The following is a 25,125-nucleotide window of genomic DNA, read 5'->3' as shown; positions in this document are numbered from 1 at the left end:
AGCCCAAATTTGCCTGTTACTCCAGGTGTTTCTTGACTTCCTACTTTTGCATTCCAGTCCCTTATAATGAAAAGGACATCATTTTTGGGTGTTAGTTCTAAAAGGTCTTGTAGGTCTTCATAGAACCGTTCAATGTCAGCTTCTTCAGCGTTAGTGGTTGGGGCATAGACTTGGATTACTTGATATTGAATGGTTTGCCTTGGAAACGAACAGAGATCATTCTGTCGTTTTTGAGATTGCATCCAAGTACTGCATTTTGGACTCTTTTGTTGACCATGATGGCCACTCCATTTCTTCTGAGGGATTCCTGCCCACAGTAGTAGATATAATGGTCATCTGAGTTAAATTCACCCATTCCAGTCCATTTTATTTCACTGACTCCTAGAATGTTGACATTCACTCTTGCCATCTCTTGTTTGACCACTTCCAATTTGCCTTGATTCATGGACCTAATATTCCAGGTTCCTATGCAATATTGCTCTTTAAAGCATTGGAACTTGCTTCTATCACCAGTCACATCCACAACCGGGTATTGTTTTTCCTTTGGCTCCATCCCTTCATTCTTTCTGGAGTTATTTCTCCACTGATCTCCAGTAGCATGTTGGGCACCTACTGATCTGGGGAGTTCCTCTTTCAGTATCCTATCATTTTGCCTTTTCATACTGTTCATGGAGCTCTCAAGGCAAGAATACTGAAGTGGTTTGCCATTCCCTTCTCCAGTGGACCACATTCTGTCAGACCTCTCCACCATGACCCGCCCGTCTTGAGTGGCCCCACATGGCATGGCTTAGTTTCATTGAGTTAGACATGGCTGTGGTCCATGTGATTAGACTGGCTAGTTTAACATTACATTGATGTCTAGTGTAACGATACACTGAAGTGAAGTTAAGTGAAGTGAAGTCGCTCAGTCATGTCTGAATCTTTGCAACCCCGTGGACTATACCCTACCAGGCTCCTCTGTCCATGGGATTTTCCAGGCAATAGTCCTGGAGTGGATTGCCATTTCCTTCTCCAGGGGATCTTCCCAACCCAGGGATCGAAACTGGGTCTCCCACATTGTAGACAGAGGCTTTACATTCTGAGTCACCAGGGAAGTTCCAACTGGAGACATTACACACCTCTTATTGAAAGATTTACCCCACCCATGAAATCTTGTCCAAAACAAACAAATCAACCATCAAATCTAAATCTAACTCAGCTTCTGGATCTAGCTACTGATGTGTAGGAAATACAGAGAACAAAAGACTATGTGATAAAGGAATACAATGGAGATGCAATCAAGAAAACCCACTCTCAGGAATGCTACAAGAGAAATGGTCTGATTATTTCAAAAGATATACTAGAGGTTAAATAAAAAAGATTAGGTGAGAATGTACTATTAAAATACATATCAAGAGACATACAATAAACAATCAATACATACAATAAAAAAATCAAAAAAATAAAACCATTGGGAAAACCCCTTTATAAACTAGGAACAGAAGATAGAAGGAAACTATCTCAATACTATAAAAGCCATATATGAAAAGCCCACAACAACCTCATACTCAATGTTTAAAGTCAAAATGCTTTTCCTCTATGAGCAGGAACAAGTCAAGGATGTCATTTCTATTTGACATTTTACTGGAAGTCCTAGCCAGTAAAACTAGGTAAGAAATAAAAAACATCCAAATAGGAAAAGAAGAAGTAAAATTATCTTTATTCACAGATGACATGATCTTATATGCAGAAAATGCCAAAGAGTTTCTAAAAACTGTTAGAACTAATAAATGAATTCAGAACAGTTACAGGATAAAAAAAATCAGCACACAAAAATCAGCTGCATTTTTATATACTAACAATGAACAATCCATAAAGGAAATTAAGAACATTTCACTTAAAATACCATTAAAAGGAATAAAATACTTAGAAATAAATGTAACAAAAAGTAGTCAAAACACTTGTATACTGAAAACTATTAAATGTTGCTGAAAGAAATCAAAGAAGATACAATTAAAAGGAAAAACATTCTATCCTCACAGATGGAAGGTTTAATATTAAGATATCAATACTACTCAATGTGACTTATAGATTTAATGCAATTTCTATCAAATTTTTGTGTGTGTTAGTCATTCAGCCATGTCCAACTCTTTGTGACCCCATGGACTATAGCCCACCAGGCTCCTCTGACCATGGAATTCTCCAGGCAAGAATACTGGAGTGAGTTGCCAATCCATCCTCCAGGGGATCGTCGCAAACCAGGGATGGAACCCGGGTCTCCCACATTTCAGGCAGATTCTTTACCATCTGAGAGAAGAATATTTTTGGTAGATCAAATTTTTAAGGGGATTTTTAATGGTATTTTTTTGTAAAACCAGAAAAATCCATCCTAAAATTCATATGCAATCTCAGAGGATCCAAATAGCCAAAACAATCTTGAAAAATAAAAACAAAGTTGGATTTCATACTTCTTAATTTTAAAACTTAATCATAAAGCTTCAGCAGTCAAAACAGTATGGTATATAGAGACATGGATGGACTGAGAGACTGTCATATAGCGTGAAATGAGTCAGAAAGAGAAAAACGTCATATATTAATACATATATGTGCAATCTAGAAAAATGGCATAGGTGATCTTATTTGCAAAACAGAAAGAGAGACACAGATGTAGAGAACAAACATGGATACCAAGGGAGAAAGGAGAAGGATGGGAACAATTGGGAGATTGGGATTAGCATACATATATAGATATATACCGGAGAAGGCAATGGCATCACGCTCTAGTACTCTTGCCTGGAAAATCCCATGGATGGAGGAGCCCGGTAGGCTGCAGTCCATGGGGTCGCTGAGAGTCGGACACGACTGAGCGACTTCACTTTCATGCATTGGAGAAGGAAATGGCAACCCACTTCAGTGTTCTTGCCTGGAGAATCCCAGGGACGGGGGAGCCTGGTGGGCTGCTGTCTATGGGGTCACACAGAGTCGGATACGACTGAAGTGACTTAGCATAGCATAGCATAAATATATACACACACATAATCACATATACAGATATATACACACTACTGACACTGTGTATGAAATAGACGACTAATGAGAACATACTATATATAGCACAGGGAACTCTACTCAACACTCTGTGGTAACCTAAATGGGAAGGAATTCAAAAGAGAGGGGATACATGTATATGTGTAGCGAATTCACTTTGCTCAACAGCAGAAACTAACAAACACTGCCAAGCAACTATACTCCATTGTAAATTAATTAAAAAATAGTCATTTATAAAGACTGGAATAATGACAAGACATATGGACTACTGGAATGCAACAGAGCTCAGAAGCAAATTCCCACACATATGGTCAAATGACTTTTAAACAGAGTGCCAAGATTATTCAATGAGGAAAACACAGCCTTTTCAACAAACAGTGTTGTGAAAACTGGATATCCACAAGCAAAAGAATAAAGTTGGATCCTTATACCATACACAAAAATGAACTCAACATGGATCAAATACCTAAACATAAGAGTGAAACTGTAAAACTCTGGGTAAAACACTTCAGACAATGAATCTGGCAAGTGACTTCTTGGCTATGACACAAATGCACAGGCAACAGAAGGAAAAATAGATAAATTTGACTACATCTAAGAACTTCTATGCATCAAAGGATTCAATTAACAGAATGAAAAGGTAAACTATGGAGTAGTAGAAAATATCTAAACCTGTATCTGATAGGAGGTACAAAGAACACCTACAACACAGCCATTAAAAAAAAAAAAAAAAAAAACACAGTTAAAAAATGGGCAGAGAACTTAATAGCGATCCCAGTGGTTCAGCTGGTAAAGAATCAACCTGCAATGAGGGAGGCCTGGGTTCATTCCCTGGGTTGGGAAGATTACCTGGAGAAGGGAACACCTACCCGCTCCAGTATTCTTGCCTGGACAATTCCATGGACAGAGGAGCCTGGCAGGCCCCAGTCCACGGGATCGCAAAGAGTCGGACATGACTGAGTGACTTTCACTTTCAAAGATACACAAGTGATCAGCAAGCACATGAAAAGATGCTCAACATCACTAATCATTAGGGAAATGCAAATCAAAATCACAGTGAGATACCACCTCACACTCACTAGGATGGCTACTATAAAAGAACTGGACAATAACAAGTGTTGATAAAAATGTAGAGAAATTGGAACTCTTGTGTCCTGTTGGCACAGCTGCTATGGAAAACAATATGGCAATTCCTCAAAAAATTAAGCATGGGATCACTATATGATCCAGCAATTCTACTTCTGAAAGTCAAAGTGAAAGTTGCTCAGTTGTGTCTGACTCTTTGTGACCCCCTGGACTGTAAAGTCCATGGAATTCCCCAGGCCAGAATCCTGGAGTGGGTAGCCTTTCCCTTCTCCAGGGGATCTTCCCAACCCTAGGACTAAACCCAGGTCTCCTGCATTGCAGGTGGATTCTTTACCAGCTGAGCCACAAGGGAAGTCTAATTGTACTTCCGGCACCCAAAATAACTGACAGCAGGGTCTCCAAGAGATATCTATACAGCCACTTTCATAGCAGCCTTATTCACAACTGCTGAAAGGTAGAAACAATTCAAGTGTCCATTGACAAATGAATAGATGAAATGAGGCATTCCCATTCAATGGAGTATTATTCAGTTCAGTTGCTCAGTAGTGTCCAACTCTGCAATCGCATGGACTACAGAATGCCAGGCTTCCCCGTCCTTCACTATCTCTCAGAGCTTGCTCAAACTCATGTCCATTGAGTTGGTGATGCCATCCAACCATCTCGTCCTCTGTTGTCCCATTCTCCTCCTGCCTTCTATCTTTCCCAGCATCAGGGTCTTTTCCAATGAGTCGGCTCTTCATGTCAGGTAGCCAAAGTATTGGAGCTTCAGCTTCAGCAGCAGTCCTTCCAGTGAATATTCAGGATTGATTTCCTTTAGGATTGACTGGTTGTATCTCCCTGCAGTCCAAGGGACTCTCAAGAGTCTTCTCTAGAACCACAGTTCGAAAGCATCAATTTTTAGGCGTTCAGCATTCTTTATGGTCCAACTCTCACATCCCTACATGACTACTGGAAAAACCATAGCTTTGATTATACAGACCTTTGTCAGCAAAGTAATGTCTCTGCTTTTTAATACGCTGTCTAGGTTTGTCATAGCTTTTCTTCCAACGAGCAAGTGTCTTTTAATTTCACGGCTGTAGTCACCATCTGCAGTGAATTTGAAGCCCACGAAAATAAAATCTGTCCCTGTTTCCATTGTTTCCCCATCTATATGCCATGAAGTGATGAGACCGGATGCCATGATCTTCGTTTTTTGAATGCTGAGTTTTAAGCCAGCTTTTTCACTCTATTTCAACCTTCATCAAGAGGCTCTTTAGTTCCTCTTCAGTTTCAAAAAGGAAAGGAATTCTGACACATGCATAAGGCATGAATAAACCTCGAAGACATTATGCTAAGTGAAGTAAGCCACTTACAAAAAGACTAATACTGTGTGATTTTACTCATATGAGGTATTCAGGAGTCAAAATCAGATAACCATACTAGTGCAGTAAGGGAGACAAAGACAAATGTATGATATTGCTTACATGTAGAACCTAAAAAAATGAAACAAATCAACTTATTTACAACACAGAAATAAACAGACTCACACACATAGGAAACAAACTTACAGTTACCAAAGGGGAAGGGGAGGATAAAATTAGGAGTATGGGATTAACAGATACATACCATTACATATAAAATAAATACTAAGGATTTACTGTTTAGCACAGGGAATTACATTCAGTATCTTATAATAATCTACAATAGAAAAGAATCTGAAAAAAATCTATGTACACACACACATATATAACTACATCTGAAGCTAACACAATATTGTAAATCAACTATAGTTCAATAAAAATAAAGAGTAATAAAAATTATAGAGACATAAAGCAAAATGGTGGTTGCCAGGTGCTGGAGGGAGGGGAAAATGGGGAGTTATTTAACCATATAGACTTTCAGTTTTACAAGATCCAAAGAATTCTGGAGATCGGTTGTATAATAATGTGGATGTATTTAATACTACTGAACTGTATGCTTATGAACTGTTAAGAAGGTAGTTTATCTTAGGTGTTTATTTTACTACAATTTAAAATCAAAATAGAATTGGAGAACTGTAACTGTTGATTAGACATTTAATATTAAGAAATTACTAATTTTGCTAGACAGCTAAAGTCCTGAGTACTAGCTACCATTTCTATTCTAAAGATTCTTTTAATGGAGTCTTAAATACACATTGAAATACATACAAACTAAATAATACAATTATTTGAAAAATAATTCTCCAACAGAGCCAGGCAGGGAGGGATGTGGTAAGGACACAGATGCAACAAGATTAACTAGGATTTGGTAATTGTTAAAGTTGGCAGAGGTTACAGTGGGTTTCATTATATCAATACCATTTCCTCTACTTTTGTAGATATTTAGAATTGTCTATACTAAATTTTTTTTAAAAATAGGCAAAAATATTCACTGAGACAAGATTGGTTGTCTTCTGGTGGTAAAACTATAGATTAAAAAAAATTTTGAAAATGTAAAGCACATTCAAACCATACTTTTAAAATGACAAGTTTTTGTTTTTTTTTAAGTCAAAGTTCCAAAAGCCTTGCAAAGTTCCTCAGCATATCCTCTTTTATTGAAAAGAAGATGCTTGGACATGCTTGTTCATCTGTACTCAGACTTAGAGAGATTTGGAATATACACAGGATGTGTGTCTGACACCGCTTTGTATTAACGCTACTAATTTTTATCAAAGGGAATGGCCTTTTCCAGGAAGCCAGAGAAACTTCTATTTAATACATCTATAATTGAAGCCATAGGAGCAGCATGGTCACACTGCAACACTGATAAGCTGCAGAGGAGAATTCCCAGTGTAATTTAAGACTCGCAGTAACCCTAGAAGCATCTCCTTTAGGACTTCTGGCATTTAGTTTTTGGTTGTGTAGCTCCTGATCCTTTTTTTCTGGCTCATGATACTAGTGTTATCATTTAACATCCTATTATTGGCCTTTTCTTACTAGTTAAGTGATTGTAGTTACCAGAGAACACTGTCATGAGTAATACAGAATACTTGTTTCCTTCCTAAGATTGTTCCTCCTTTGGATATATCCTATTGTTATATCCTTTGGATATTCTGTGGTTTCCCTCTTTGCAGGTTTAGTGGTGTTGGTTTAGATCCGCCCATGAAGGACTGCTACTGAAGGTTCATTCATTTCCTACTGACTATCTGCTTTATTCAGAGAAGGCGATGGCACCCCACTCCAGTACTCTTGCCTGGTAAATCCCATGGATGGAGGAGCCTGCTAGGCTGCAGTCCATGGGGTCGCGAAGAGTCGGACACCACTGTCGGACACGACTGAGCTACTTCGCTTTCACTTTTCACTTTCATGCATTGGAGAAGGAAATGGCAACCCACTCCACTGTTCTTGCCTGGAGAATCCCAGGGACAGGGGAGCCTGGTGGGCTGCTGTCTATGGAGTCACATAGAGTCGGACACGACTGAAGTGACTCAGCAGCATCTGCTTTATTAATCTAAAAGCTCCCTGAAGCCAGAAATTCTGGCTAGGCACCTCCTACACTACTATGTTGTATTCAAGAAATTATTAAGGACGGACTGTACTTTTTGAACTTTTTATTTTGTACTGGGGTATAGCCGATTAACAATGCTGTGATAGTTTCAGCTGAACAGGGAAGGGACTCAGCCATACATGTACATGTGTACATTCTCCCCCAAACCCCCATCTCGTCCAGGCCGCCACATAACACTGAGCAGAGTTCCCTGTGCTATACAGTAGATCCTTGTTGGTTATCCATTTTAAATACAGCAGTGTGTACCTGTCCATCCTAAACTCCCTAACTATCCGCTCCCCCTGGCAATCATAAGTTTGTTTTCTAAGAAGGAGGGATATTTTAAATGATTCATTGGTATCAAGCCAGGAGACAAATGGTGACTCAGACAGAAGAGGGGTGCATGGCCAAGTGCATATCTTGGGTACTACAGCTCATATAATATGAATGGTTTTGAATGTGCAACTAGGGAATGGTGACATTTGGTGGTACAATTTTCTGAAATACTTAATGGACGTTTTCAGTGATCATTACCCACAACAAAACTACTATAGGCCAGAAGGTTAAGGTACTGGGTATCATCTACTACTTCTGTTTTGATAACTTCTTCGGATGGGCTCTTAAATTTTGGTTAGTCCTAACATGGAGACCACATGGCATTAGCATGGAATCCAGACCTGGGGGGGAAGAGCAGGAGAGGGTACTTTATGACATGACTTTTGTTTTATTTTGGTGATCAAGCTGAAGTTCAATGCTGCTCAGATTATTTTGTTGGCCATTTATGTTGAGAAATATCATAGCTATATCTGCATTGCTAATTCCAGTATTTGAACATATTTGATCTTACCTATCTGTGAAATTGCTTTGAAGGGTGGTATGCATTCATATGCACTCATAATTCTCATTTCATGGCTTTAATGGCAATTTAATCTATTTTTAATGGCAAAGATGACTGCCCCCTGTACCTACCCACCCTCCCTGCCACCCCTCTCCCCAAACTGAGACTGATTCAAAAATGCTTTTCTTAATTCATTTTCACTTACTTTCTTAAAATTCTGTTTTAGGCTCAGAGTATTCATGGTCCTTTGAGCCTCAAAATAGTTTAAGGAACACTTATTTATCTTTTCTTGGGTTTTTAGTATAGGATTCAGAATGTTTTTGAGTGTAAAGATAAAATACTTTGTCCTTCCTCTAGAAAACTTAAAGCTAATCATTCATCTAGCCATAAAAATATAGCTTCCTTTTATGTAACTATTTTGAAAGATATATCCCAAGGTTTTTAGTTTTGGTTTAATGCTCTAATTTCTCACTTCAACTGTATAATCATAAGGGATTTGATTTAGGTCATACCTGAATGGTATAGTGGTTTTCCCTACTTTCTTCAATTTAAGTCTGAATTTGGCACTAAGGAGTTCATGATCTGAGCCACAGTCAGCTCCCGGTCTTGTTTTTGCTGACTGTATAGAGCTTCTCTATTTTTGGCTGCAAATAATAGAATCAATCTGGTTTTGGTGTTGACCATCTGGTGATGTCCATGTGTAGAGTGTTCTCTTATGTTGTTGGAAGAGGCTGTTTGCTATGACCAGTGAGTGCATTTTCTTGGCAAAACTCTATTAGCCTTTGCCCTACTTCATTTTGTACTTCAAGGCCAAATTTGCCTGTTACTCCAGGTATTTCTTGACTACCTACTTTTGTATTCCAGTCCCCTATAATGAAAAGGACATCTTTTTTGGGTGTTAATTCTAGAAGGTCTTGTCTGAAGAATCAATGCTTTTGAACTGTGGTGTTGGAGGAGACTCTTGAGAGTCCCTTGGACTGCAAGGAGATCCAACCAGTCCATCCTAAAGGAAATCAGTCCTGAATATTCGTTGGAAGGACTGATGCTAAAGCTGAAACTCCAATACTTTGGTCACCTGATGTGAAGAACTGACAGAAAAACCCTGATGCTGGGAAAGAATGAAGGCAGGAGGAGAAGGGGACGACGGAGGATGAGACAGTTGATGGCATCACCGACTCAATGGACATCAGTTTGGGTAAGCTCCGGGAGTTGGTGATGGACAGGAAGGCCTAGTGTGCTGCAGTCCATGGGGTCGTAGAGTCAGACAGGACTGAGTGACTGAACTGAAGTCACCTAAGTTTTACCGCAAAAACAATTAAAAATGGCACCAAATGTTAATAAGAGTTTCTCTTTACTGCTTATATAGACCATATATAATTATGTCATTCTGAATATATATTATTGTGTGCTCAGTCACTTAGTTGTTCTGATTCTTTGCGACCCCATGGACTGTAGCCCACCAGGCTCCTCTGTCCATGGGATTTTCAGGCAAAAACACCAGAGTGGGTTGCCATTTCCTCCACCAGGGATCTTCCTGACTCAGGGATCGAACCTGTGTCTCCGAACTGGCTGGCAGATTCTTTACCGCTTGAGCTACCATTAGGGGAAGCACAGTGAAACTGCCCACCCTGGCCAGGCACCATAGTAACCATTTGTATGAGTTGTTTTAGGACAGGAGGTCCTGTTAAGGAACACGGAACTAATAAGCCTCCACCAAACTGAAGAATTTGGGAAAGGTCAAAATGAGACACCACACATCTGACCATCTCCCAGAATCCTTCTCTCTGGCATTCATCTTGGCTGAACAAGGAGCCACCAGGAAGGACTCTTGAGTCAGAATGATTGGCTAAAGACAACTCGGAAACTAATCCCATCACCATAAAACCTGAAACTGTGAGCCAGAGCAGTTCTCCTGGGTTCCCTTACCCTACAGCTCTCCACCCGGGTGCCCTTTCCCAATAAAATCTCTTGCTTTGTCAGCACATGTGTCTCCTCGGACAATTCATTTCCAAGTGTTAGACAAGAGCCCAGTTTCAGGCCCTGGAAGGTGTCCCCCTTCCTGCAACACTACCACCACCTAGACTAGATATCTGGGCAATGTATTAAAAGAAATAACTGTTTGTATTGTTAATATAACTCCAGTTCTTATATCCACACCTTGGCACATTTTGCCCTTTCATTCTTTTTCTTTAACCATATTTTTCTAAACTTAAAAGCAAAAAAAAAAAAAAAAGAAAAAACCACAGTGAAATAAATCAGGCAAAAGTATAGGCAATATACACTTATCCAATTTAAATTCTTTAAGTTGAGACTTTTAAGAAATATTTTAATACCTAAGTTGTTGTTCTACTTTTAAGCATTCCAAGCTAGGAATTGGGTTCTACAAAGCACCAATGATGCCAGGGGTTTATTTCACTGAAAGCCAAAAAATTAGTTTTGCTTTCTAATTTTTACCTATTACTATTTCCTATTTCCAAGTACATTTTAAATACATGATAAATTTCTTTTGCATCTCTCCTGTTGAATAGGTACCCCATGACATCTATGTGATCAGATCTATACAGACTCCTGGCAATTGCTATTCTATTTTGGATCAAAAAGTAGAATCTGTCATGTTTTTACAATGCTATTTAAAGAATTTATCTTAGGCTAAAAGACGGTTCAACTATTTCAGAAAGTCTGACTAGTACCTTGGGATATGGTACTTATATTTTAAATCTGTAGACTAAAAGGTAAGGTTCCTAAAAATTCTATTTGCCCTGACCCTGTGTGGGCAGTTAAGCCTCCGGCAGTGAATAATTACCGGGACTGATGTGGCCCAGTGAGGTGTGATGGGAAGGTTGTGAGCAGGTTTATGAGGATTTGCTGGTCAATGTGAAAATCTTGTAAAGTCTAACTGAAGCAACAACAATATTGGCCAGTCTCGATCCAAGGAAAGGAAAAGAAAGCCATTCTGGACCCGTTAAGCAACTCCTTATTTTGAATGCTAGTATTACAGCCAGGGAACAGGGCCTGCATGCCATTGAAAATACATTCTCTTCATTCAGGATCCTTTGTTTTGGAGAAAAAGAAGCTGAAAAACAGGAATAGGCAGGCACTTTGAGTCCAGGGGTGGCTTATTTTCAAGGCCCCATGCTGGTTGCTCACAAGGGAAGGATTAAAGATAAGATGAGAAAATTAACTCCCTTACTGGAGAGAAGAAAAAAAAATGCTAAAATGTTATTTCTTTAAAAAATACTTCTAAAAGTGTTATGTAAATAATCTGTACAGACTATGAGACCCAAAGATTCCATTTTTTTCTCTAATCTGTCTCAAGTTATCAATACCATCAAAGGAATATTTACTTTTGCAATTTTATACAGCCCTCTCATGTCAAGTTTTAGGAGCTGGGTGTAGTCCTGATGCCAATTAAGAAATAATCTGGATTACCAGGAGAGAAAGTACACACATGAGAAATAAATCATAGCTGTATTATTGGATGAATGACTTAAAAAAGTGAAAAAAACAAAACAAAACCACAACTTATGGTGGGGCTAATCAGGTTATTTTTATTGATTAGATATGTGACACTGAACTGCTCTAATTTTCTCCTTATTTAAGAACACCACCATGAAAATAATACCCAAGTAGAGAATAAGAGTAAGAACTTCACCATTCCAAAGATTAATTGTGATTGTGGAAAAAACCCAATGAATCCCAAACATGAGAGAGTTGCCAAGATGTGGTACAAAGAGGGAAGAATGAGAACAAAGCCAGGACAGATCTGGCCAAGTCAGGGCCCACGCAGTGCTGGCAAAAAGCCTACGCAGCTAAATCCAATCAAAAGACCTATCTAGCTTTCATTTGTAACCTCTCCTATCTCTCTCTCCTTCCTAGTGTTACAGCCATTCTCTCAGACCTTGATTATTTCCTACCAGGAGGACTGCAATAATCTTCTCTGCTATCAGATCAATCTTCTAAATTGTACATGTCCATCATGGCTCAGATGGTAAAGCGTCTGTCTGCAATGCAGGAGACCCGGGTTCGATCCCTGGGTTGGGAAAATCCCCTGGAGAAGGAAATGGCAGCCCACTCCAGTATTCTTGCCTGGAAAATCCCCTGGACCCAGAGCCTTGTAGGCTACTGTCCATGGGGTCGCAAAGAGTTGGACGCGGCTGAGCAACTTCACTTCTTCACTTCATCACGTCACTCTACTGTTTCAATACTCTTCAAGGCATCCCCATGCCTACAGCACAAAACCTAAATGTTTAAAAGTTTCTGTTTCCAAGTTTTTTCTAAGTATGTAGGCATGAGGGATTTTATCAGCCAAATGCGCTGTTGGCCACAAGATCATGGACACATTCTTAAGCATCAGTTTTAATGTCTTAACCTTGAAGGGGCAGATGCAGAGAAGTGAGATTACTTTTCCAAACTTTTTACTGGGTGCATCCCCTTTTTGCAGGCAATGAGCCCATCAGAAGATAGATGAAATTCCTGTTGTTGTCAGTTAACAGATGAGCTTCTTTGGGGCAATCATTTAATTTTCTGAGACACAGGTTCTTCATTAGAAAAAAAGAAGGAACTAACTGGATGTTTAATGACTGTGAGATGGCAGTGCAGGTTGTAAAAGCTGAACAAAGGGGCAGTGCTTTTATTACCATTTCAGAACATTTTCTGCTACTCATCTTCTGCAAATACGATCCTCTATATATCCTTAATAGATATCCAGCCACTTTGTCGCTCATTTCCCTAAACGGTTATGCTCAGCTACCACCGCTTCCTGTATGCTACCTGGAACAATAAAGTATTCACTATTTCCCACTCCCTCTTCTGAACTCCTCAAGGTAAGCAATAATGGCTCGTATTTAGAAAGTGCCTATGAGTGTTTTTCTAGGTGCTTTATACTGTTTTCCCAAAAGCCCTATGATTGCTCCCATTTTACAGATGGGAAGATTAAGACAGAACAAGTGAGACTGAATTATCTTCAATGGGCTATTCCAAAGGCCTTAAAGCAAGGGAGGTCCAAAGCTGGTGATGGCAGACCAGCGTGGTGGTTGGAAAACTGTGATGATTCATGTTTGTCCGTTGCATTTCCTTTTACATGTATGGGCATGAAAAATAGAGCTTTATTCAAAAGGTAGCAGGAACATACATTTCAGTATGTTACTGCCAATAAGGAGGAAGAGGCTGACAGTTAAAGGGAAAGAGAACCACTGTCAGAATAAGGGCAAAGGAAAGGGATAAAGGAGGCTCTTTTTGCTGGAAATCCCCTTAAGAGCCAAAAATACTGTGCTAGTTCATTTTGAGAGTTTAGATTCCAGGTCATTTCACAGAATTCCGAAATTATATTGACAACCCTAATTTATTTCATTATTTTGATCTAACATGGCACTGATACACAAAGTAGAGAATAAAATCAGGGAATGATCCTTTGGAACTAAGTGGCCACGTGGCACATCTGGCACACAGCCCTAGGGCACTGCTCTGCTGGGATGGCCAGAGCCACCACAAGGGTTTGAAAGTGTGCTCTGGGTTTTACTCATTTGTCAAATATTTCTCAGCTGAGAACTGTGGCTGTCACTGCCACCCATCCACTGAAACCCACTTTCTGTGTTTTCCTGGCCACACAACTAGGTTACATCTCCTCGTCTCCCTTGCACTAGGCCAAGGAAGCAGCGGTGTGTGCCCTTCCTTCCAAGGCTGGTACTTAGAGTGTGCCATTCACGCTCCCCCTGCTTTTTCCCCCTGTGGGCTAGAAAGCTGATGACGAGGCCCCAGAAGCCTCAGAAGCTATCCAGTGAGATGGCACAATCATTCCTGCACTGCCAAAGGCTGCCTAGACCATACAACCTAGATAATCCACTCAAGCCCAATCAATACGACAGAGATGTTTCTGCTGTGTTTGAGCATGAGATTTGGGGCCTATTTGTCACTGCCAATTTGCTACCCTGACAAATTCATGTGCTGGCTTGTGCTTCATCGGGGCCCCAGATGCAGGCACACGATGCCTGCACTGACTTTACTGTCTAGTCAGTCACACTGTGACCGTCATTGACTTTGCCCTGGTGTCCTGAAGGCAGGAGTAAAATTAATCAACACAAAATTCAGAACATGATCTAGAACGAGGGCAGTCAAACATTTTCTCTAAAAGGACAGACAAAAAATACTTTAGACTTTGCTGGCCATATATAGTCTCTGAGAAGATTCTTTTATTTTAAAATAAACAAATATATATAAACCCTTTATAGGGCTTCCCTGGTGGCTCATACAGTAAAGAATCTGCCTGCAATGCAAGAGACTCAGGTTTGATCCCTGGGTCAGGAAGATCCCTCAGAGACGGGAATGGCAACCCACTCCACTATACTTGCCTGGAGAATTCCATGGACAGAGGAGCCTGGCGGGCTACAGTCTATGAGGTTGCAAAGAGTCGGACATGACTGAGCAACTAACACTAACTAACTAATAAGCCTTCAAAAATTCAAGCAGCATTCTCAGCTTGGAAGCGCTACAGAAACAGGTAATGAATCAGATTTGGCTTTGAGATACAATTTGTCAATCCCTGGTCTAAATTTTTAAAATCCAAAGGAAGGCACATATTTCATGATATGGAAAAACTGCATGAAATTCAAACTTGGGAACTATTAATATAACATTTGGTGACATGTATTCATTTACATATGTCTGTGGCTCACTACCAGGGCAGAGCTGAGTAGTCATGACAGCATATGGCCCAAGACATTTTTATTATCTTACCCTTTACCAGAAAAGTTTGTGAACCCCTGGTCCGGAGGTTCCAAAAGAGAGATCATTCTGTTTAAGTATAACTAAATCCTCTATAGTCCGAGGAGGATGCTAGATGTCTAGCTGCTTTGATACCATGCTGAGAATCCAGCATCTACAGCCATCATGGAAGGTGGTCATCTCTCATTAGAGTCTGGAGTTTACTGTCATGCCCTGAAACAGACACAGTACTCTAAAAAGTAGCAGTCTTTATTGGCTACCTGGAATGTTCTGATGAAATGGGGTAAACTGTCGTCAAATTTTTCTTCCCTCAATGTGCTGAACGATCACAGTAATACACTCCCTAGGGAGGTTTAGTTGATCTAAACTTATTGTGACAACTGGGACCATCCTATAAGCCTGGCACAGTACAAAACAAAAGCTTAGAGAGCAGGTACAAGATCAATCAGTGATATATGCTGTATTTATTATTAGGTTATTGCTATTAGTAAGACATAGCGCTGGACCCTTCAAATTCATGACACAACTTAAATCTTTTTTTTTTTTTATATACCTTCTAGCTTTACTGAGATATCATTGATGCAAGTGAATTTTTAAAGTGATTACAAGCAGTCAGATTTATGAATACAGAAACCAGGCTCAGCATGGATAAACAGTTTGGCCAAGGTCAGTGAACTGAAAATCAGAGCTTGAATATGAGTATAGCTCTATTTGAATTCAAATCTGATGCTCCTTCTATTACATCATAAGGCCAATCACATATTGGTACTTCAAAAATTTAAAGACAGTATCATATATTACCTACTGGCCACTATGTCAGATTCAAGGGTTTTTTGTTGCTGTTTTTTTTTTTTTTTTTTGACAGTCAAGGTTCAGCTACACTAAAATGCAGTTAATATGTATCTTATGCCACACATGGTACTGTTTTTCACATTTGATCTCTAACCTCTTAAATTTGTTTCCTCATCTGTAAATGGGTTTGGCAACAGCAGTTTCAGAGCACTAGAGTTGAGTTAAATGAGTCCTGGGCACAGGGGAGATTCTTAATAAGTAGGGCCTACAATTGATGCTTTCAAGCTGTGGTGATGGAGAAGACTCTTGAGAGTCCCTTGGACAGCAAGAAGAGCAAACCAGTCAATCCTAAAGGAAATCAGTCTTGAATATTCATTGGAAGGACTGGTGCTGAAGCTGAGCCACCTGATGCGAAGAGCTGACTCACTGGAAAAGACCCTGATGCTGGGAAAGACTGACGGCAGGAGGAGAAGGGGACGACAGAGGATGAGATGGTTGGATGGCATCACTGACTCAATGGACATTAGTTTGAGCAAATTCTGGGAGGTGGTGAAGGACATGGAAGCCTGACATGCTACAGTCCATGGAGTCACAGAGAATCAAAAATGACATAACAGCAGAACAACAACAATTAAAATGCTAAGCTTCATGCTGTGTTAAGTATTCACATTTAGGTTTTTGTGTAAAATGAGGAGCAAGGCTCAAGATTCTGAAGACCTATTCTAGCCCAAAACTGTATAAGACACAGGTGTTAAAGTAACAATAAAAAGAAAGTATTAAAATAATCAAGATACTGGGTATCACGAGAAGTCCTCCCCCAAGAAGGACATGCTTGGACATCAGCACAAAGCTTATTTTAAATATAAATCTGGGGTCTGTGTTTTGATGTCAACAACTATATTATTACCTTGTCTACGTTAAAGAGACCATCAACGAAAAAAAGCAAGACTCTTTTACTTCAGTAAAATTGGGGAATTTGGATTTGGTTTGAAAGCAACTTTAAAAGATGCTAGGACATATTAGGAACAACCTAATTTACATTAACATCCATAGACTTCATTTTCCTTTTAATATGCTGTTTCTTTTCTCTTCCTTAAAACTTGAACTGTGTGTAGTACTTTCTTTTTGTTCCCATCACCTTTGTTATAAAATAGCACTTCCTTATAACACCCAGCAGGCCTGCTTCCCACAGCTAGGATTACATGGAAGGTGAGACATTCTCAAACTTTTTTTGGTACATATTGCTGTAACATGCCCTAATTTTGCATTATATCAACCAGATCCTGTATCCCTTTACTGAATGGCCTACTCATCGAGTAGCCTAAGCTACTGTGACTAAGCTACTTCTCAAGTATCTGGTTCCCATAGAGACGGAACAGCAATCACATTGTCAGGCATTCACTGCTTTATATGCTTGCAGAGTAAGGCCCAACCACATACCCCCTTGACAAAGCCCAGTAATATCCCTGAACCTGTGCTCTAAGAGAGGTGGCTCACCCCTGAACTGTCCTGAGACTTCTCTCCTGCATCCCGGGTAGAAAAGAGGGATCCAAGTAATGATCAAAAGCATCAATTCTTTGGCGCTCAGCTTTCTTTTATAGTCCAACTCTCACATCTATACATGACTACTGGAAAAACCATAGCTTTGACTAGATGGACCTTTGTTGGCAAAGTAATGTCTCTGCTTTTTAATATGCTATCCAGGTTGGTCATAGCTTTTCTTGCAAGGAGCAAGAATCTTAATTTCAAGGCTACAGTCACCATATGCAGTGATTTTTGGAGCCCCCAAAAATGTGGTGTTCAAGAAGACTCTTGAGAGTCCCTTGGACTGCACGGAGATCCAACCAGTCAATCCGAAAGGAAATCAATCCTGAATATTCACTGGAAGGACTGATGCCGAAGCTGAAACTCCAATACTTGAGCACTTGATGCGAAGAACTGACTCATTGGAAAAGACCCTGGTGCTGGGAAAGATTGAAGACAAGAGGAGAAAGGGACGACAGAGGATGAGATGGTTGGATGGCATCACTGACTCAATGGATATGAGTCTGAGTAAGCTCCGGGAGTTGGTGATGGACAGGGAAGCCTGGCATGCTGCAGCCCACGGGGTCACAAAGAGTTGGTTATTATTACTGTTTGGAAGCGTCCTTGCTGAACCACATGTTCTTATAAGACACAAGTATCAGATCTTAGAGCAATTCTGCCAGATTCTAAAGTTCTCCAATAAAGAGATGATACAGCAAGCTTTCTTGCATGATTTAGGCTACAAGTCAACATCCTCAGCAAGGAGTCTTCAAAAGTCAGGAAAGGGCCATGTCCCACCAATGAGAGGACAGGGTGACTGACAGTGCCAAGCTCAAAGAAAGTGTTTGGGAAGAAATTGAGCTAAATGTGTCTGAGGACCTTCTCATCCTGAGCTGTGCACTGTTAATTCTAAATCTGACATCCTTCCCGACCACTCTCCACCATCTCCTATGGTCCCCTTCCAGGTGTCACCTTGCCTGGTCTGAGCAGATGTCTCATGGGCATTTCAAACTTGAGCAACGCTGAATTTTCCATTTTCCCTCCAAATTAGTTCTTCCCCATCTCAACAGATTTATGAAAATTCTTCCAGTTGCTCAGGACAAAACCCTGTGAATGATCTGATCTCCTATTGCCTATTGCCCACTATCAGAGTCCATTAAATCCTAATTCTTTATCTGCAATAGAACCCATAATCCAATCATTTCTCCATCTTCACTGCCAGTGCATCTGATCACCCTGAAACCTCCTCTCTGTTCCTCATCCTCTCTCTCCCTACCACTAATTCTCCACATACAGCCAAAGGAATTTAAAACACTATATCAGATCTCATATCTCCCCTTGAAGACTTTCAGTGATTTGTTACAGCGCATGAAATGAGATCAATTCTGTTGACTATGGCTGGGAGGTGCTTCATACCTGCCCTCATCCTGGCACCTATCTCTCTTGACTCTATGTCTCTTTCATTAAGCTCAGCAACACTGTCCTCTTTGCCTCTCAAACATTAAACCCTTTCCTGTCTCTGTGCTTGCTATTTCCTCTGCTTATAACACTCTTTCTCCTGATGGGCACATTATCCACTGGACTCTCTAGGTCATTCCGATCTCAGGCTCAAGGGATCATGCTCAGGTAGACGTTCCCCAACCCAACTTTCTGAAGTTACTCTCTCTTCAACACCCATCAACTCATAAAGGATAACCTTACAATTAAATATCTCAAATCATCTATATTTGAAAGAATACATACATTTGGCTTTGGGAAACTATAGAAGATAAAAATTTTTATCACATACCCTAGTATGAAAAAACTAAATACTATGGGTTGAAGTCTTAAAATAGCAATAGTTGACACTGGTAAAAATAAAATTCATAATATTTATAACATTTGGCTTAGATATCATCAAGAATCCAAGTGAAAAATTCTAAGTTGCCACTGGTTTCCATGTTAGGTATGAATTCCATGCGAAAACCTGTAATTTATGGTCAGAGAATGACACAAGGCCAGGAAGTCAGGGGATATTCACCACCTCTAAGCAGGCCCCTTTCAATGGCTTAGAGCATACAGATCAAGACAACTCTCCTTAATCAATCTGGCCTCTAGTGACAAAGCTTTTAAAGACTTGAGACTTTCTGGATGGTTTTCAAATGTTGATTTCCTAAGTGTTTCCTTTTCAACACTTTTCTGTGAGTTCCAGGGGCCAGCTCTCTTCCTCCAGGAGTTAGTTGTAGGGCCATTAAAATGGTTCAGTAAAGATGATCTTCAAGACTCTTCCTGCTTACTATACTTTGACATTTTAGGCTTTTAAAGGAGCAGTTTTTGTAGAAATAGGGATAGTAATAATATCGATCAAAGAAATAATAAAAATAATGCAACTAATATTTACAGAATCCTTAATATGTGCTAGCCACAAAGTAAAGACTTATTTTGAATGATTGACTCTATGACTTCCGCACAGCAAAGTAAACCATAAACAAAATAAAAAGACAGCCCTCAAAATGGGAGAAAATACTTGCAAATGAAGTAACTGAAAAAGAATTAATCTCCAAAATATACAAACATTTCATGCAACTAAATATCAAAACAACAAACAATCCAGTCAAAAAATGAGAAGATCTAAATGAGAAAATCTAAATCTAAAAAATGAGCAGATCTTCTTCTCCAAAGAAGGCAAACAGATAGCCAAGAGGCACCTGAAAAGATGGTCAACATCACTAATTATTAAATAAATACACATATAAATGCTGGAGAGGGTGTGGAGAGAAGGGAAAATCTCTTCCACTGCTGGGAATGTAGATTGATACAACCTCTACGGAGAACACTATGGAGGTTCCTTAGAAAACAAAAAATAGCCTTATTTTTAAAATAATCTGTGTTTTTATTATCTTCTCATAGAAAATCTGTTTAACAATAAATTGGGGGTATTGTGTTTTACAGATATTTCTGACAGACATTCAAATGGTGGAATATTCTAGCTCTTACCAATGTGCATTTCTCTAGCCCTCCCCCTTTTTTTGTATTAGGTATATATTTAGGGTTAAGGAGAGGAAGGCTGCACTGTGACAATGAGCATCTCTCCACTTTCACCTCCAGATGCCTACATATCAAGCACTAAATATGTATTTATTGAAATATGATTTATTGAAAGGATGAATTCCTGCAAAGTCTGTAATGAGAGCATGACTATTTTATGAATTATCAATTTTAACAGTTAATGCTGAGAAACGTCTGGAGTCACCAACACATAAGAATTAGTTCCTAAGACTTCCAACCAATACCTCCAAGGATCTAAGACTTGTAATATGATTTCTTTAATGATTAAAAAAATGAAAAATATCATATTCACAGGATAATTTCACTTAAGACACTTTTAAATAACATGACTTTTGCATGAGAAAAAGCTATAGAACCAGCAAAGAAACAAAAAGAATTTGCAAGGTTTTGGGGAACCCAAACACAGAACACTGAATTTAAAATTATATTCATGGAAGGTGATCTGTAAAATTATTCTGTACCTACACCACCAAGATAAGTTGTTGTAACAACTAAGAATTGGATATATTTGTCCTTTGTCATTCAGAGGCCAAATTTTTACAAACTATTCACATAAATTTAGCTGCACAGCAAAGGGACTAATAAAGACATTCATAATAAGTGTTTTGAAAATAAAATACTAACACTGCTAATCATGGAAGACAATATAAAGTGAACTATCTGCTCCCCTGAATATGCTGGGAATAAAGAGAATAAAAACATGTGGCAAATAAAAAAACACAATACAAAAGATCTTTCTATATCATCTATATATTCTACTATTTCACCCTAGAATAGCATCTGATCACCTTTATTCATTGGGGTCTGAAGTAAGAATGTATTTAATTGCATAAAGTTTATCTTTATGAGATATTTATCTTCTTAAGAGCCTAAAAAAAAACTCCTTCTGTTAATTTATGGCTTTGTCTTATATATATATTTATTTCAATAAATTAAGTACTTTAAGCCACATTCCCATTTGGATAAAAAATTCAATTCTAGGCAGATTTAAAGAAATGAGCAAATGATGCCTCTTGGTACTCACCCTCCCATATCTGTTGGCATAGGACCCAGTGAGCAAGGAATGGAAAACAATGATTGTCTCGTCCAAGTCCCAGATGAACACCCTCTACAAAGGAAGCACCAAATCAGTGTGTCTTGCCCTTGGCTGAGAAAACTGCTACTCATAACTTCAACAAGGAAAGGTAGTCTTGAAATGGGAGACAAATGAAAAATCTGAATTTACAATTTTTTAAACACAAATGTTCCAAAGTATATGTCCCAGATTTTCTCAGATAAAACCTCAGATAAGATATGAGAATAAACATATCAGCAACACTGTCAAAAATACAGGAAAGAAATAAGACTATATGTTCTTTCTACTTCTGTAGTCACTTCTCAGTCTTAGTTCTAAAGACATGGAAAATAAGCTAAAACGAGTTTGTTTATAATTCCTAAGATAGAGGGGCAATCAATGAAAAATCATTCAGTTGATCTTTTCTTTGCCTTTGATCACTGTTCATTAAGAAGCGTTAAAATAACTAATCTTATGGCTTATTCTTAATAAACCGAGTATCTAAAAATTGTATATAAAAACTAAAACTTTACATCATCTATTCACCTTGTATTACCTACTGGGATGTTATCAAATGGATGGTATATTGTTCCTGCCTGATTTTATTGAGATTTCAGAGTTAATAACTTAAGTAGACATAACCTGCATGCTCTTGGCATACTCTTGGGGTTTTTAGAATTGAATTATTGAAGGAACTCATTTCAAAAAGATCTTTGAGATATCACCAAAGGCTTCCATATTCTGCTTTTTTCTTCCCAACCCCACTCACACCAGCACATATTCATACACGCAAGTTCTGCTGGAAATCTGTCATCTTTTCAGCCAAAACAATCATGTTTTCTACCATCAGTTTCACTTGGGCAATGAAAAGAAAGTTAATATCAGTGGATTCAACATTTTGAAATCTATCATCCTGTAAAGTTTTAATTAATCTCTCCTGCTTTGAACTCCACCAAAGCATGTTTCAAAAGGTGATGACTACTTCTGTTTAGAACATTCTGGGTTTTCTTCCCCCCAATACACACAGGGTGCCTTTAATTTCCAAGTGAGTTTTATGAAGCATATTTAGTACAACACTTAATTTAACAGCAATGACACAGAGCAGTACAAGAGAATTTTGTAAAGCAGAATGATATAATTTACGATGTTTCACTAAAGAAGAAAAATAAATGCTTTACCACATGAAGTAGAAGAGAAAACAGAAATAAACAGCTGCTTTACCTTTAATATGAAAAAAAGAAAAAACTGGCTTATTTATGTTGATATGGAACGTAAAGCAGTAACAAAGGCATTCGGACACCTTACTCGTAGCAGGTATACAGAATCCGCATTTTTTTTTTTTATTTTATTTTTTAACTTTACAATATTGTATTGGTTTTGCCAGTGGGATGATTTGGGAGAAAGGCATTGAAACATGTATAAATATCATATATAGAATCTGCATTTAGCTTCTAAATCACTTGATATTTACTTAGGCTTTGGCAACAACATACCTCAAGATCAGAATCCGGAGGAGGAGAAGGGTTATTGTTTCTTCGGCCCCGTCCACGTGACTTCCCATCTGAACCTCGACGCAATCGATCAGAATCTGAATCTTTAATAGGCGTTGAGGGGCTGTGGATTGTACCGTACTCTGTGGAAATACAGGAAGGATTCTCATCTCTTGTTGTATCACCATGGTGTCAAGATTAACCTTGTTCTAATTCACAGGGAAGTCGGAAGAGTAAAGCACGTTTCATTCTGCTCAAATTCTCCATTATCTTTTACTGGCATTGGTAAATAATTTAAGAGGAAGTTGATGCCAGCCTTGCTTAGAAAAAATGTGTGATTAGAAATACTTAAAATTTAATGGAAGATGGGAGACAACAGGTTGTATGAAGTTGGAGAGACTTCCTTTGTGGCTCTCTGCGATGAAACAATGCTCCCCCATCTCCAGGTCCACCTGCTCTCTCATCCCACAAATGGCCCCTGGCCACATTGAGAGGTCCACACAACTGCCTTACAGGGGCTCTTCCAATGACAGAAAGCCTTCTGGTTCACGGAAAGAAATGAAAGAAAAAGCCCTGGGCCAGGGAAAACAGAATCAGATGGATTTATCTTTGAAAATTTAAATTCTCCATTTTCTCCCTCATTTTATGTGAGAACAAGGGGGTGGGCAAGATGAGGAGAGCTGACGTACGAGCAACGCCACACTCTGCATGCTATTTGTCACAGGCTCTTTCTGTGTCTTAGTCTCTTTGAACCAAATATCCCAAACCAGGCAGCACATTAAAGTCACTCATCCAGGAAACTCAGATAAACCATGGAAACAATTGCACAGAAGCCACAAAATTAAAAACAACCCCCAGCATGCTCAGAGGAAGAGCTGGACAGTGGTTGTGGAGCTGGGAGGAGACTCTTACCCTGTTTCCAGAAAACAGACATCTACTCTTACCCCAGGTACGTTCTTTTCATAGTCCATCCAGTTCACCCATCAGACATCTCTACCCACACTAACTCCAGGTGTGCTGACTCCCCACAAACCTCTTTGCCAGATCACTCTACTAGATATGGGTTGAAATCTCTCAATCTAATATGAGAAATATTATTTTCATAGAGACAATGACACTACATCTCACCAAACAGAAAACTGTAGAGAACAGCTAGAGACCTGGTAGCCATTGTTAACTGGTACTAAGTTACTGTACCAGTTACTCTATCAACTGAACAACAGTACAGCTGTACCACACTGACTCTACCAGGACCTTCCATGAGTCAAACTGCACGGTCTCAGTATAACCTCCAAGTTGAAGTGCTTCTGCAAAGCCTTAAGAGTCAGGGTAGATAGGAATGGACTTTGACAGATTAAATTTCATTTCTAAATCACAAGAGACAGCTCGATGTCTCTTGTTTCACCTTAAAACCTAAGTGGTCTCTATCGCCTTTAGATGTAGTTTCTCCATGTCCTCTGGCACAGCAAACCAGAATGCAAACTTCCTCATATAAACTAGTCATGTGATTCTTGCACCCAGAAATCACCATGAGGACTTAACAAAGCTACTAGTTAATTACAGCCAGAAAATCTAAAACAATGCCAGTCAACGCTCAATTTATGTTAATCAAGATGCATTTCTGAGCTAACTCGTCTGGTAGAACTGTTAGAATACAGTGCTGCCTGATAAGCATTCTCTAAAATCTGTATTAGATTCTTTTCCTGCAGAGGTCGATGTTTGTGGTAAATTCTCAAGATGTTCCAAACCAAGCTTCTCTCTTCCATGTGGCACCCCACTCCAGTACTCTTGCCTGGAAAATCCCATGGACGGAGGAGCCTGGTAGGCTGCAGTCCATGAGGTCGCTAAGAGTCAGACACGAAATGAGCGACTTCACTTTGACTTTTCACTTCATGCACTGGAGAAGGAAATGGCAACCTACTCCAGTATTCTTGCCTGGAGAATCCCAGGGACGGGGGAGCCTGGTGGGCTGCCATCTATGGGGTCGCACAGAGTCGGACACGACTGAAGCAACTTAGCAGCAGCAGCAGCAGGTACTATGCACAAATTTATTTTTTATG

General features: G+C 39.3%; 1 protein-coding gene across 35 annotated transcripts in view; it reads right to left on the bottom strand.

Annotated features, from left to right (window-relative positions):
- EYA1 (EYA transcriptional coactivator and phosphatase 1) overlaps positions 1–25,125 on the bottom strand; it is a 627,341-nt gene that overhangs the window by 63,727 nt on the left and 538,489 nt on the right. For all 35 annotated transcript variants that reach the window (XM_086336569.1, XM_086336592.1, XM_086336567.1 and 32 more), the window contains 2 exons: positions 23,069–23,208; positions 21,546–21,629 (listed from right to left, as the gene is read on the bottom strand). In XM_086336569.1, the coding sequence (XP_086192695.1) occupies positions 21,546–21,629; positions 23,069–23,208 (224 nt within the window). The remainder of the gene's footprint in view (positions 1–21,545; positions 21,630–23,068; positions 23,209–25,125) is intronic.

This window comes from Bos grunniens, chromosome 14 (genome assembly GCF_055505025.1).
Source record: "Bos grunniens cultivar Pamir isolate PY7600 chromosome 14, Bosgru_T2T1.0, whole genome shotgun sequence".
NCBI classification, from domain to species: domain Eukaryota; kingdom Metazoa; phylum Chordata; class Mammalia; order Artiodactyla; family Bovidae; genus Bos; species Bos grunniens.
This window is presented reverse-complemented; position numbering and strand designations above follow the sequence as displayed.